Consider the following 15,033-nt stretch of genomic DNA (forward strand, 5'->3'; position numbering starts at 1 on the left):
ACATCTACACTAAATATTAACACCTTCTCCTGCTTCCACTTAATCTCATCTATCCTCTTCCTCAATTCTTCCGTGTTCTTCACTCTGCATGTCTTTTGTCCTTCTCTGATGTCGTCCATTATCTCTCTTAATTTCTCCTCTAGTGGTTCAAAAAAAGTTTCCTCTGCAGTCCAGTTAAGACGTGCAAACTTAACTTCACGTCCTTCTTATGTATTTTAGGAAAACCTTTCATGACAGGAAACCTTCCTTTTTCGTTGATCATCTTTTTAATCCCCTCCTTTTCCCCTTCTTGTACTATGTTCTTCAACACTTCATCTTTCATGTCCTTGTTACCGACTTCCTCATATGTCTGATCACATAACTCCCCTAGCTTCTCCTGGTACCATCCCTTCTCCATTACTACCAACGCGCCTCCTTTGTCCGCCTGTTCCACTAAGATGTCCTTTCTTTTCCTTAATCTTTTCAGTCCTTCCTTCTCTTCTTTCCTTAAGTTACTCTGCTTCTTGTTCATATATTATTTTCTATCATGATGATTTTGTTTAATAATTGGCTTGTGTTACGAATCTTTGGAAGAGCACAGAGAAGAAGATCAAAATAGTGCACAATGAACAGAGGGAAATCATTATTATGATTATCGACCCTTCTGACCAAGAAACTAAAAGTAAGCAACGCAGTATCATTATCACCTGTGTCAACAAACGAGGAACAATTGAAACAAATACTTCTGTGTCTACAATAAACACGATCTGCAAAGAATCAGATGAAACAAAATGAGATTACTGTAGAAAGTAATGTTTCTTTCAGGAGGCTTCGTTCGAAGATGTTACGCCAGACTGTGAAATTCCCACTCTCCAGAATTCTTTAAAGACCTGAAATCAACATATGTAACTCTTTATCAGTTTTTCATCGAATGTTAAAGTATAGCTTCCCTTAGAAGATACTTTTTGGAAGAAACTTTAAAAGTAGTCATGTTTCAAGATGACCTCTTTTGTAATCTATGTATCAGTGAAAGTCTCGCCGAAATGTATTTAGTGTTTCCAGGTTAAGTGCAATTGCTATTGATATGTTTTCTTTTCCCAAATGTGAATTATTGTTCATAACATGGCAACCTTGAATATATTTTTGAGTACAGCATGTTCAATACATGATGATGTTTTGCCCGTGCCAGTGAAGTCGAGAACATAGACACATGTGATACAACCACGTCACAGTTTTTCTCGTGGTGCGAGGGCAGTAGTGAAACAACTTGATAACTCGTAGTTTTCTTTTGTAAACTCTTAAAAATAGTCTGTACGCTTAAGAATCTCTTATGCGATACGTTTCAAAAGTGCTAAAATGAGGCAATGGAACGGTGGCTTATTGATAGAGTATTTATCTCTGGTGCGTATTGTACCTGATTGGATCCCTTGCCAAATTAGCTTGTGATAGGCAATACCTTATCCGTGGGTTTTCTCGGGGTACTCCCATTTCCTCCAAATTTTTTTATTGTACCAATTCTTTTATAATCATTCACTTCCTTCAATCATCGCCTCACTTAGACTGAGGAGCATGATTGTGGGGACGTTAATTTGTAAGATTTCATTTTCATTTCATTTCAAAACAAAGATAAAAGAGCAGATAACATCATGTAATCGCATCAGTACTAAATAAAAAGAATACAATGTATTGAATGTTCCTTATCAAGAAACACTCGGAAATTTCCAACTTACAGAAATGAATACAGTGAAACCTTCCTTAACTGACACCTCTGAATAACGGACACCTCTATAATATAGACAGATTTTTTGGCCCGGCAAAAATATATGTTCTCTTACTGAACAAAACCCTCCCTATTACGGACACTGTCAGACACGGACGCGGACAGTCCTTTCTCTCCCCAAACGTTGTTCTTTTTCCGGCTGGAGCTCATGTGGTTCGGATTCCACATTAATCAGTAGGTCCACGTCTCATATAGCCTCGTTGCTGAACGGAACGTTAATCTCAAAATAACTCAATCAATCTCCCCAAACATTTCAAAAACGCTCTTCATAATGGACAGGAATTATTCTCGGTTCTGCGATATGTTGCAGTAGACAGGAAAGTCTTTTCCCCATAAGTGTATCTGTCATGAGTCTAGATCTGGTGAACCATAAAACAGAACAGCTTCAAGCTGAACTAGAGATTATTTTTCTGCCCGCAATAAATTGCTTCTTGGTGGAAATCCAGGAAACCTTGAATAAGCAATAACATTGATGCAGGGTCAGTCGTATGGCAAAGAATTCTATGCGAAAGATCTTCCCTTCCCTAACAAATTTAGTCCCTTCCCCCACACACATGTTTCTTCCACAACCGTACTGAGGATGCTCAGAGGACACATAGTAATGAGTTTTGTTACCTTTGTAGAGCAAAAAGCATGCCTTTTTCGGTAAACAAAAGAGGTTAGCCGGTTGTAGTGCACGAATATATTAATAAATCCCTCAGCAATAATATTATTTAACAGAAATGAATTTCTCTTTCATCGCTCCCAGTTATTCAAATACGTACTAAAGAAAGTATTTTCATATTGAATGTTACGATTTACCCTTATACATAATGTATGTACTGTGAATTACTTCATCCAATTACCGTTGTGAGAAATTAAATTTTTATAACCTCTCTGTAATGGACACCTCTCGGTAACGGATAAATATTCAAGTCCCATTTGTGTCCGTTATTGAGAGGTTTCACTGTAATATGCAAAGTCACATATTATCAAATTTATTAATTTTGCAAAGTAAATAGGTATCTATCACGTTTCATTTCAGATTAAAGGATATCAAACTCTTATTTGAAGTTCATTAGATTTGCTACTACAAGAAAGAATAAAAAAATATAATGATTGTTAAACTAGTAAAATTAAACTTTCTTACGTACTTGTTTGGTTTTGACCATACTCGGCTGTGGTGTTCTGGCCCTTTACTTTGACTGAGAAGAAATTACAACATGTAATATGTAAAGAAATTATGCAACTAAAAATGATTTAGAAACACACGTACAAGAAGTTTCATTACCATAATATGAAATAGAATATATAAATAAAAAGAATCTACCGAACATATATGTTAGGTGTTTTCTTTCAAAACAATATATATATATACTAGCAGCGTTCACCCCGCTTCGCTGCGGTCACCCCGGAACGCAATAAACTTTGTTACTTAGATAATTTTTACTTTTTCGCTTTCAAGTGATATGATAAAAACCATAGAAGATTGCAGTAAATCTTAACATTATATCGCCTGTCATTTATGTTAACCCGCCCCGCTTCGCTGCGGTCACCCCGGAAGTTTTCGCTTTCAAGTGATATGATAAAAACCATAGTAGATTGCAGTAAATGTTAACATTATATCGCCTGTCATTTATGTTAACCCGCCGAGTGACACGGTCATGCGGGTTGCATATAAATACGTTTATTTTTACCTATGATGAACTAACAAAGGATTTGTACGTTATGGACACTTGAATGGTCAATTATCTCAAGACACTGGTAATTAAAAATTAAAGTGATATGATAAAAACCATCTAGGGTCCAAATCCTAATAACCCCCCAAAAATAAAAGAAATTGGTTCAGCCGTATTAGCGTGATGAGGTAACAAAGGATTTGTGCGTTCTCTTTTATATAATAGATTTATGAACACGATCTTTGGGAATTTCTGTTCTTGACCCTGTAAGTTCTAGTCATTGATACCAAATCTGAGAGGAAAGCTTGTATCATACCACACTTATATTAATAGACACATAATATGATGTAATTCGTCTAAAGATTTCAGGGTTTAGAGATTAGAATTTATCTTTCAGAATCAAGGCTAGATAAGAAACCGTATATGGTTCAGATTAACGAAAGGTGAAAAGTTAACGTGACCTCGGGTCTTGCACGTCAGAGGCAAAAACAATAGACTTTCATCCGCGAAGAATAGATTTAGACCATACTAAAGGCAGAGTATGTTCAAGTTGGTACTGAATTTTCCTACAAATGTTTTCGTTATATTGACCAATCTGCTTTGGTCAGCAATTAGCTAACAGACAACCAACATTATGTAAGAACTCCTGACTCAGCGTATAACAAGAAGCCGCTGCTAGAGACGTTGTCACAGGACGAGAGCACACTCGGCAAATAAGGATGTAAACGGTCGTTTGCTCTGTACGAAAAACAGTTAACATAGTAAACGAAAATGTAAGCATTAATTAGAATTTTTCTCTACACCAGCTAAACTTCTCTACGTAAATTAAAGCCCTTACTGAGTTGAACACAGAATTACAGAATTTGAAATTAGCTCACACCGAATTTCTCGTTAAACGTTTTGATACTTTGTATACTTCTTACTGATCCCAATTATATTGTCTATTTTGATCATTGCTATTTGCATTCAATATTTACAGATATGTAACTTTAAACGTCAAATCCGCTCTGTACAACTCACGAATTCCTAAACCTATTTTATGTATTAGTAGATTGGTTGCGTGCATCGTTAAGCATTTTTGTTGGTTTGAATTTAGGGCTCATAGAGCTAAATTGCTTGTGTAGAATTTGCTTTTGTTGTTAAGATCCTGTTTGTTTACTGAAGTATCAAAGAGTACCCGGGATGATTCTTCAGTTTTTGCACGAACATATATTCTTTTTGTGTTTGAGACAGATCGATTTTGTCAGATTATTGACGTTGTTTCCCCTGTACGGAGTTAAATTAAAGTTTTGTGCCTGAATGAATTAAGTTTTGAAGGAAAAAGTTTTGAGAAGATTATTTTTTTAAAAAACCAGAAAGTCAGTCGACTGATTAGTTGTCTTGAAGTATCGCAATGTATTTCTTTCAAGATACCCTGTAAGAATGTGCATGATTCGCCCAAAAACTTTTGAAATTGTAACAGGTTTCTGCGTAAATAGAATAACCGTTGTGTGTGATAGAATTTTGAACAATCCATAGTATAACACCCATAAATTTTTGCGCACAACTTACAAAGGTTGGAATTCGCCATTAGTCTATAAGTAATGCACTTTAGGGTGGAGCATTTTGCACTTTTCTTTGAAATTCGATGACGGCTAGTGCGGAAAAGGTGCCATTAGTGGCACTGACCTTACTGATTTTTGTTTTTGTTTTTGGACAACCCCTTACCATGTCCAACGGTCTTAAAGTTATTTAAGATTTGGTTAGGGAACACGCACAACACCAATGACAGAAAAGCTACTTGTGGTCGTTTTTAGAGTTACCTGATGGCTATAATACAATTACTTTATTAAAAGAAACTTGTTGCAATGCTAGTAAATAATTTTAAAATGTTTATGAGTCAAAGTACAGCCATATTAGCTCAGTTGTTGGAATTAATGTCCAGATTTTATTTGGAATGCCAGGTTAACGATGATTATAGGCATATCCCTTGATATAACACGATTTTCTTTGTGCAACTCTTCGCTTATTTTGCTCTGTACGCAAAATAACCCAGAACCCATCACGGGGAGGTGGTTGCACATCTACTTCCGACCACCCACCCATCCAGTAGACATACGTTGATATTTGACCTTATGTCACGTTGTTCTTCTTGGTCTCGAAGCGGGGCATTCTTGTTCTAGGCTTCAGTTTGGCTCTAAAGTAGATATCTCCTGCGTTCTGGCCGAACTTTTTCGACGCTGCCTCGGACAGCAGCTTCACTGTGCGTTCCACAGCTTGACTATGGCAAGGGAATGTTGTTGTTAGAGTAGCTGAAGTTCGGATGTTTTCTTCAAGCTGCCGAACCGTTATGTTTCGTGTGACTGGCGGCTCTGTTAGACATTTAGGCCAATTAATCATGTCGTAGTAATTTTCTGCTATAAAGTTTAATTTCTGAACAATGAAATCACGTGGGCGGCTTGATCTCGGAGTCTTCTTTCTGCGGCACTTTTTTATACTTCTCCAGCCTAACGTCAGAATATGCAGATTTTCATCTGCTGTCATGGCTATCAGCAGGTTTTCATAATGAGCGTAGTATCCGTTTATTTATAGAACAGAATGAACTATGTGTTGTAGATTTTCTGGCAGAAAACGTGATAGCTTAACTATGCTAAACAGATGCATGGCGCCCATTTCGCACGAAGGATTTCGCCATATTGAAACCCAGACGGGAGCGTATACTTTAACAATGTACTGGCAAAGTAGACACAAACTTGAACTAGGTTTATCATTACTGATGTGGTGGCGAAGCATCCTGCAGGCCAATGTAAGCCATCGTGAATGTAATAACGGTCCTGGTTTTCTGTTTGCTAGAATGGTAGTACACATTCCTCTAAAATCAGCTTTACAAATTTCAAAGAGATTATTCTGGTCGTTGCTTAAACCATCTGCTTTTTACATTTCAGATACCCGTTCAACGGGAATGGGTGTAAAGGAGACAATCGGTGAACGTTCACAATCCTTTAATTTCTTTCCGATGAGGCCGGAAAATGCGTTGGGTCCGGTCGTCCCACCATCCAATTCGGTAACCAGGTGTCGAAATGGCAACTCGTTTGTATGAAGAAGGCAAATGAGACGCTGCAGTTCCTTTCCTAGGGATCTTTGTATCTGACTTATCACGCCGTTATCCCATCCTGTGTTCGTAGCTTCACCATTGCTGCCGACTGCGTCAAGACTTGAGACATCGTACTGATTCTTCTCTAAAAGCTCCAATATAGAGTCGGCAATATCTTTGCCAGTGCCAGACTTAGGTGTGGCATGACCCAAGTATTCTGAACCGGGCTCCGATAGAACTGTATTATGCTTTTCTGTAACCTCTCGTCTTCGTAGTTTGTCGTTAATTTTTTCTTGCACAAGAGTTGCATCATTTTTTCCGTCGAAGTAGATACTGGTAATCGCCCGGCCTAGGTGAGCCTTTTCTTTCTGGATCCTCTCACCCAGTTTATCTTTTCCTCTTCGTACCTTAGATCTGTCAACAACAAGATTTTCGTCCTCTGGCGTTATGAGTCTCGCGTCCTGAAGTACGGCAGAAGCGATCAAAGCAACCTGTCTGTCTGAAGCTCCAGTTCTAAACGCTGCTTCCGCTCTATTTTGAAGACAGATGCCCTTTAGGCTATGTTTCCTTCTTGGTCGCGCCTCGAAGTCAGATCTCGACGTGCTTCCCGATTCCGTAGCTTCGCTGGATTCCCCTGACGACGCCAGTATCTTTGATCTGTGCTTATGCTTCATCCCACTAGTTGATGGACGTGCTTCAACACTTCCAGCGTCTTTCTTGGTTGTCTGCCCTTAAATTTGCTCATTTTAGGGTAAAACATCTTGTAGAGAGATGTGCTTGTCAATATTACCAGATATGTCAATATTACCAGTGCTCATTTTCCGTGATGCTCTCTGGTCCAAAGGAAACTTGAATTCTTGTTTTGGAATCTTGCGTGTCCTCTCACAGTTGCGGTTTTACATTGACATTTTCGTCGGTTTTACATTTGCAAGACGCAATATCAAAAGGAGACTTTTCCGCGTGTGAAACAAAACCTGTACGAAGTGTTGTTTCTTGTCCTTGTCGACTGAAATGTTTTTCCTTGGTGCGAGGCTTATTATAAAAAGGTTTTCAGCATATCAAAAACACTCTTTCCTGAAACCACAAGAAAGCTTGCTTTACGCCAAATATGTACAACTCTTTGTCCAGCTAGTTTACAAATGTCAGTCACTGGTAATTTAGTTACACTTTCGTCACCACTTAAACCACTTCGAAACCAATGATAATGTCGTATAACGTCTGCGTACGTGTGTAACTGCACTTCACTCATTTCACTTGCAGTGCCAAATAAGCTCGTTTCACACTCTCCTGCGTTGGTCTGCTATGAGGCTTTTTCTTCATCTTCCTTTCCGTTGCTTCCGAACTTGGAAACTAAAGTAAACAAAATGTCTCTGAATCGTATCGCACTAAGAAGACTGTAACTTTAGGTACAATGCACAAACTCTCTGTCTTAACAGAAACAGTAGCGAACTAAAACCGTTAAAGCTTAAGCTGCAATAAACTGGCCTCTTGGATTGGTTGGCCGAGGTACGCAATATTTATACCACCGCCGAACTTCGAGCGAGAATATTCTAGAAACATCGACGTAGGTTCTGGAGCCAACGAGGCTAGCTGGAGGTGCGCGAATCTTCTGGACGGAGCCGGACGTTGCGACGACGCTCGAAGAGCGTGGCTAAGGTAAGTAACCACGAAGTTGTGTAGGTTGCCGCTAGGTGTCATTTGCTGTCGGTGTACATAAGAAGCGAAGAGTTGCCCTAACAAATTGTGTTATATCAAGAGCTATGCGTATAATCATCGTTAACCTGGCACTCCAAACAAAATCTGGACATTAATTCCAACAGCGGAGCTAATATGGCTGTACTTTGACTCATAAACATTTTAAAATTATTTACTGGCAATTCTACAAGTTTCTTTTAATAAAATAATTGTATTATAGCCATCAGGAACTCTAGAAACGACCACAAGTAGCTTTTCTGTCATTGGTGTTGTGCGTGTTCCCTAACCAAACACTTAAAAAACTTTAAGTCCTTGGAGCATAGCAAGGTGCTGTGCAACAAAATAAAAAAAAATCGGTAATTTCGGTGCCACTAATGTCACCATTTTCGTACTAGCCGTCATCGAATTTCCAACAAAGTGCAAAACTCTCCATCCTAATTGCACTTATCTCCTATGCTTACTTGAAAATAGTTTGTTTTTATTTATTTTCTCTAGATACTTCTGGCTTTTTGTTCCTGTTTCCTAACAATCAGTTCGGACGAACCCTTTTCACTTCGGGATACTGCTTGTCTTGTCATTCACGTTTTGAAAATATCTCTTTAGTTTATTGTCATAATTTTATTTCATAAACTATACATAAACGATTCTAATGCCCGATTTCGTATTAATATTTCTGATGCCTACTTTCGTCTAATGTTACATGTGTCACTGAGTCTCGTCCTATGGACGATACTAAACGAGTGCCTATGGAAACACATTTCCTCCGATATTACCTGACCTATTTTTAAATTTAGCTTCAGTTTACTCGGCTACAAATCAATAGAAGACATGTGGGATATGTCTGTCAATCTAAATTGAGCATTTATTGGGATCATGATTTGACCACTTTTATTTTGTCTTTATGTGTACCTACCCCGTCAGTCATGAGATTTAGTATCTGTTGATTTGAAGTACGTAGTTGGTTGATTACCTTGATTTCTCTTTGTGCCCCCCGCCACTGTTGCGAGAATAATAATATTTTTTTTAAAGCCGAGTACTAGGCGGCTTATAACCCGGCCCGTTCCAGCTTCAAGGAGATTCGCTGAAACAGGAAATAGTTTCAGCCCTTATGATTATTCTGGGTTTACCCGGCCCCCTTTCTCCTCCAAACGTTTTGGTTGATTTGTGTTTTTCTCTTGTTTTCATTTTGTTGGTTTGTGAGCAGCAATTACAGATTATATTAATGCTTCATTTTTTTTTTTAAATTTTTGTCCCCGCATTACTTTTCTTCCCTTGCTCCCTTTTAATTTTACTTTTCTTTTGTATCAACATAAACCTTGTAGTCACATTCCCCACCCACCTTTCTTTTCATAACGCATGAATGATTCTGAAACATTTCCCCTTTCCTCCCACATTTTCATTCTACTGATTATCAGTTCTTCTTAGCTTACTTTTATTTTTTATTTTCAAGTAAGATCAAACATTTTTCCTGCCTCCCTACGCCTTCATCCACCAGTGGATGACGGCTACCTATGTCCATACTTTGCGCAGATTTTCCGAGGCCCTCATCCTCACAAGTCTACTTCATGGATCTGAGATATGTGTTCTGACAAAGGATTTCATTTTGCAGCAACTTTAACTCACCAGAATTTAGTGCTTTTTGTGTTGAACTGAGCCCTGTTTTGGCCGTTATGCTGATGACGTACCCAGACGCCATCTTGGTTTTTCATCAGTGATTGATCTGCGTCCTTGCTGTTCATCGTCGAAAAGCTGAAATTAAATATTTCATTTTCTCCTTCACCCATAAAGAGTCAAATGCTACTCTTTACATTTCGACTCTTTCCCTTAAACCTACCCGATTTTGTCAGTCACACGTTTCTTTCCCCACCTCCACAAACATGTCTCTTCTCCCTTGTAAGTTACATTTTTTACCCTTTTTTTATTATTGTTATTTTATATACCTTTCCCCTCACCTGTTATATCTTTTCCTTCCGTCCAACGTCTGCAACCTCCATCTTCCACCTCACGTTTGCGGCATTCTAGTATGAATATATATGTATTTCTTTTACACTACTGCATCCCACCATTCCACAATTTGAAGATTTACGGCAGTGGATTCTCAGTTGTTCTGACTTCACGCAGCCTTGGTGGAAGCTTCACGAAACCTCAACAGGCAAGGTCACCTGCAATCTGGATGATACAGTAACCGACATATTTTCCAAGAACGCAGCATCATCAAATTTCTTCGAAGGTCTACAGTTATCGTTGGCAACAAATGCACGTGGTTTTGTTTGTATACGTTTGAGTCTTTAAAGGACATTTAGCTTGACGATGATTGAACGCCAATTGTACTTACATATATATATATATATATATATATATATATATATATATATATATATATATATATATATATATATATTTGTTTCGTAGGGGTGTGTGTAAAGGGATCTGCGTGTTGGTGTTGGCGCCCACATTAAAGACTGTTAGTGATCGAAAAATAATTGACTGATTGCAAGATGTGGACTAATGCTCTGAAGAACCAGTGACCGACTGTTCTGTGTTTTCCTGAATCAGCACTTTGTAAATGTGATATAATTTATATAATTGTTTTTTTTTTGTGTTTTGAAATGAATGTGTGACATTTTTCCCCAACTCCTCAAATTATCTCATAGCACACCGACATGAGTCCCTTAGAGAGTAAGGAACCAAGGCTTTGGATAAAAGACCTGATCTTCGAGGAGTGACAGTTTTACACCCAGACGTCGTAATGAAGGTATTCCGATCACTGACTTAACCTCTTTTCCCAAACCAAGTATCTCTTTTCCAGAAAATCATCTTGCTAATTCTTTACTGTATAACTATGATTTTATCCCAGAGGACAGCCATCTGATCCTAGTACTCTGTCATAGGAGCTAGATTCTCCACTTATTTCTAGTTACGGCTAGTGGTGTAGGAGGAGTCATTGCCGATTTTTCCATCCTCTTACACACACTATTCAGCACATTAGTAGAAACAATACTGTACATTGTAAATGTAGGTAAAGAATCACAGTTTAAGAAAAAAAATCATGTTTCTTAATCTGACGGTATGTTCTAAAATCTCGGTTAAGTAAAAATCGTACCAATGTTCCTCCTCTCCCTTACAGCCAGTGACTAGAATACATGGGTGAAAATACAATGGAAAATAGAATATTATACGTAAGTATTCATTGTGATGGAGCCTTCCTTCCTCTGAAAGCATTGACGAACTTCATTCAATGATCCATCTCCAATTGTTTATTATAAGCTCTATCTAAATTTCAGCGTGTAATATTTCCTCAGAAACTATACCTGATTTAAAATTTACTCAATATTTCCCATGCCTTATGTCCTCACAATCTTTTATGTTGTCGAAAACGCATGCAATTCTAAAGTTGTGAAATTCTTCAACAGTTCATGAATACGAATTGCTGGTTTAAAGTTGATTAAGTGTCATTTTTATAAAGTTACACATGGGTTTCTCTGATCTCTTATTATCTTGTTTATGGTAGTTAATTTATATGAATCTACCTTTTTATGTGAACTTTGCTTCCACATATGAACTTCCTGCTGCTTTGCAATCTTCACTAAAATTTGAAAAGTTGATGAATATGATAATCTGTCTAGTCCATGCTCCATGTCACAGAAATATTTCATACTTCTCGTTTATTGATAACTAGCAGTTTTCTGAAAGATATCCACTTCCAGTTCTTTAGTGGAAAATTGAGTGCATTATTAAAAACAATTAAAGAAAGGTAATTGCATTTAAGAAGGTTTCATGATTCGCATCTAAAGTGCATTATTTTAGAGAGAAATGTTAGCAATATAAACAACGAATCTGCATCCATTATTGTCTTAATGTACGGTGTCATTGCATAGAATTGGTATAAAAAAGTGGTATAGTAACGATTTTCGAGAGTTTTACGATCGTGTATTTGCGTTATAGTATCAAGAGTGGCTGTAATACATGAAGGCTTGGATCACATACTTTGAGAGACACTTTTAAAGGACCAGGGACTTATATTCCGTCCTACAAATTTTATTTATTCAGTGCTACAATACCAAACTGAAATGCTTTACTTTTTTTTAGCGACTTTTGTAAATACATAATAGAAAAAATACAAATCGAATATTGCGTGCTAGGTATGGTTATTGAAAAGTTTACATTCATTCCTTAAAAATGAAGGAGACGAACTATCCTATACTTACTACTACTATTTATATAGTTAACTGCAAATGCTATTAAAGACAAGGGAAGGTCCCACAAGTTGCCGTTCAAATCTGATTGCCACATAGTACATATGATAAAGCACCATGAGAAGTGGAAATGAGCAAAATTTAAGGTGTTATGGACCAGAAGGATATGACCTACAGGGCCACAATATTTGAACACCTTAAAATGATATGGAATTATGTACGTTTAAAGTAAATATCTTGAAAACCGTTAAAGCAATCAAAACAAAAGGTGTACAATGTAAAGAGAACAAAATGCCGTAACGAAAATCACAACAACGTTGCCATAGAGTTAACACTTGATAAAATGATCTAGAGGATCATCTTCAAAATCATCCTTTAGCATAATTATCTATTAATAACTTATTAATATATCATAAATCCTGCAAATCATACATTGCACTCTCGTTATCACGCAAACACAGAATCATTTACGAGGCCTGTACACAAACTAACTTCCGACGAACTGTGAAACACATCAAGAAATTGATTTTATTATTGTGAGGTTAGTAATAAATATCCTATTTTTTAACACATATATATCCTTGTTGATTTATTTGTCGCCATACAGCACAATATGTTATAAGCATAAGTCAAGGGATTCTACCACCAAGGGCTCTAAGTATGATGCAAATACCTAGGCGACTGAACTGCGCTGTCAACACTGTCCGGCCAATTTAGTTTTAGATGCAGGAAAAAGTCTTAGTTGCTCGGCGCGAGGTAGGAGCAGGAGGATAGTCAAAGGTATTTTAACTTGCCGTAATCGGCCACTACGATGTTTGTTTTGAACTTTGATACGTTCTGCTGTGAATTGTCACCGTCGTCTTCTTACTATCTTCACTCATGATATTCGGTCCACACACACCTGCCGGTGAATTTAAGAAGCAGATACTGTGCATCCCCCTAACAGGCAGGAATCCGACACTCCTCTCCCGGTAGGATCGTTCAAGCAATTCGGGATTACCTCTCTTTAACGTGTTGAGGTACCACGTACACGTTGAGATACTCGCTATGTGTTGCCAGATCCAACAGCACGTGTAAGTCGCAATTTGGGAGAAGGGCCGTGGCCACTGTTCTCCGCTGGTAGGACCAAGGCCCTGAAGGAGCATACAGTCTTATTTATGAAAACTGAGGGTTCGAAGACAATAACTTTGAATATTCGGGAAGCCGATCCAACCATATTACTAAGGTTTTTCGCCAAATAACAGGAATTTTACGTATGACTATCAATAACTTAGGGGGGCTAGGCACGCCTTGACCCTTCTTGTTATGGGCCTCAGTTGCGGGTATATTTTGTCACCAATGCTGACGTAATATATTGGAATTTGACGTTGCCAAACCTTCAACAGTGTTTACCAAATAAATAAGAACGTTACGCCTTAACGAGAAAGAAATAAATGTTTTAATGTCATTTTAGCATTTAGCATGTCGAGTTTACTTAAAGTGGGTGTTTTCATTTATGTAACAGGAGAAAAGTTTAAAATTTGTAGAACAGGTCATCAACTTTTAATATTAATATGAAAAGATAACGGTACTCTTACCTGCTTAAGTAGGAGCATCATATTGTACCCTACCATACATTGAGTTATCACCTAAAGACAGGAAAACAAAGTCACTTTAAGTTTACGACTCTTGATTAACGTTGTTAAAATATACTTTATCACATAACAAGAAACAGTAGTTATTTAGTCACAGGTTAGCTACCTCAATGTTGTAAAGCAAGATCTTAATAACATATTAGATAAACTACATAAGGATCTTCAGGAAACTGAAACCCAATAACATCTGTTGCTGTTATGTTCTGAATACGTTTTCTGTTAAATAGGAGGAAATTTAAAGTTTCATTGAGGCCACAGTATTGAATCACATTTACGCTGATCATTTCGTGACTCAAGATGGCGTCCACACAGGAAAGCACAATATGTACTGAGGTTTACGGAGTTAAAATCTTGAGTTTTGGTGACCATTCCAGCAGAGACAAATATTGAGTGATGATATGAAAAACTATGAGAAGTTTGTTAAGTTTCACCTATCGTCGAATGACAGAAAGTAGTGATTCAAACAGTGCAAAAGAGCATGGAACGAAGCTCAACGAAATTAGTTAAACGAAGATGCTTGGAACTTTCAATGCGAAATAAGCATTATACGATATCGTGCGTAAAAATGTGAAATTAAAATTTATACAAAGCCAAAGAAGTTAAAATTTGTACATGATCTGATTGACAAAGACTCTTATATGAGAATGGAACATTGAAAATCAATGAATATCAATTTATATGGTGTTGGTCATCTTCTGTTTCGAGTTCTGTTATCAGATGATACCACACATTATATCAAGGGAAAATTGAAAAGTGATAACTGAGGAATTTCTAGAGTTAGAAATCTACCGTGGAATTTGGAGAGTATTTCAGATACATACGCGGAGTAGTTAAAAAGTCGACGTTGTGAGAGCTTTCAATGGTGGACATCGAGGAAAAGACCGTAAATGGTAACAACATACTGAACACTTTATAGAATGAACATTTTTTGTGCTAAATCTTAAGAGATTAGGAATCATCAATAAGGTCTACGTATGACAAGGTGGGACTCCGCAATATTTTGCCTTTGATCTTCCAG

The 15,033-nt window shown here is 37.5% G+C and overlaps 1 protein-coding gene across 2 annotated transcripts in view; it reads right to left on the reverse strand.

Moving 5' to 3' along the window:
- LOC145683475 (uncharacterized) overlaps positions 1-15,033 on the reverse strand; it is a 136,788-nt gene that overhangs the window by 5,757 nt on the left and 115,998 nt on the right. For both annotated transcript variants that reach the window (XM_081754805.1, XM_081754804.1), the window contains exons 13-14: positions 13,959-14,009; positions 2,893-2,943 (exon numbers count right to left, since the gene is read on the reverse strand). In XM_081754805.1, coding sequence (XP_081610931.1) covers positions 13,963-14,009 — 47 coding nt within the window. In that variant the 3' untranslated portion in view covers positions 2,893-2,943; positions 13,959-13,962. The remainder of the gene's footprint in view (positions 1-2,892; positions 2,944-13,958; positions 14,010-15,033) is intronic.

The sequence above is a fragment of the Thermobia domestica genome, chromosome 4, assembly GCF_964235325.1.
Source record: "Thermobia domestica chromosome 4, izTheDome1.hap1.1, whole genome shotgun sequence".
Classification (NCBI taxonomy): Eukaryota; Metazoa; Arthropoda; class Insecta; order Zygentoma; family Lepismatidae; genus Thermobia; species Thermobia domestica.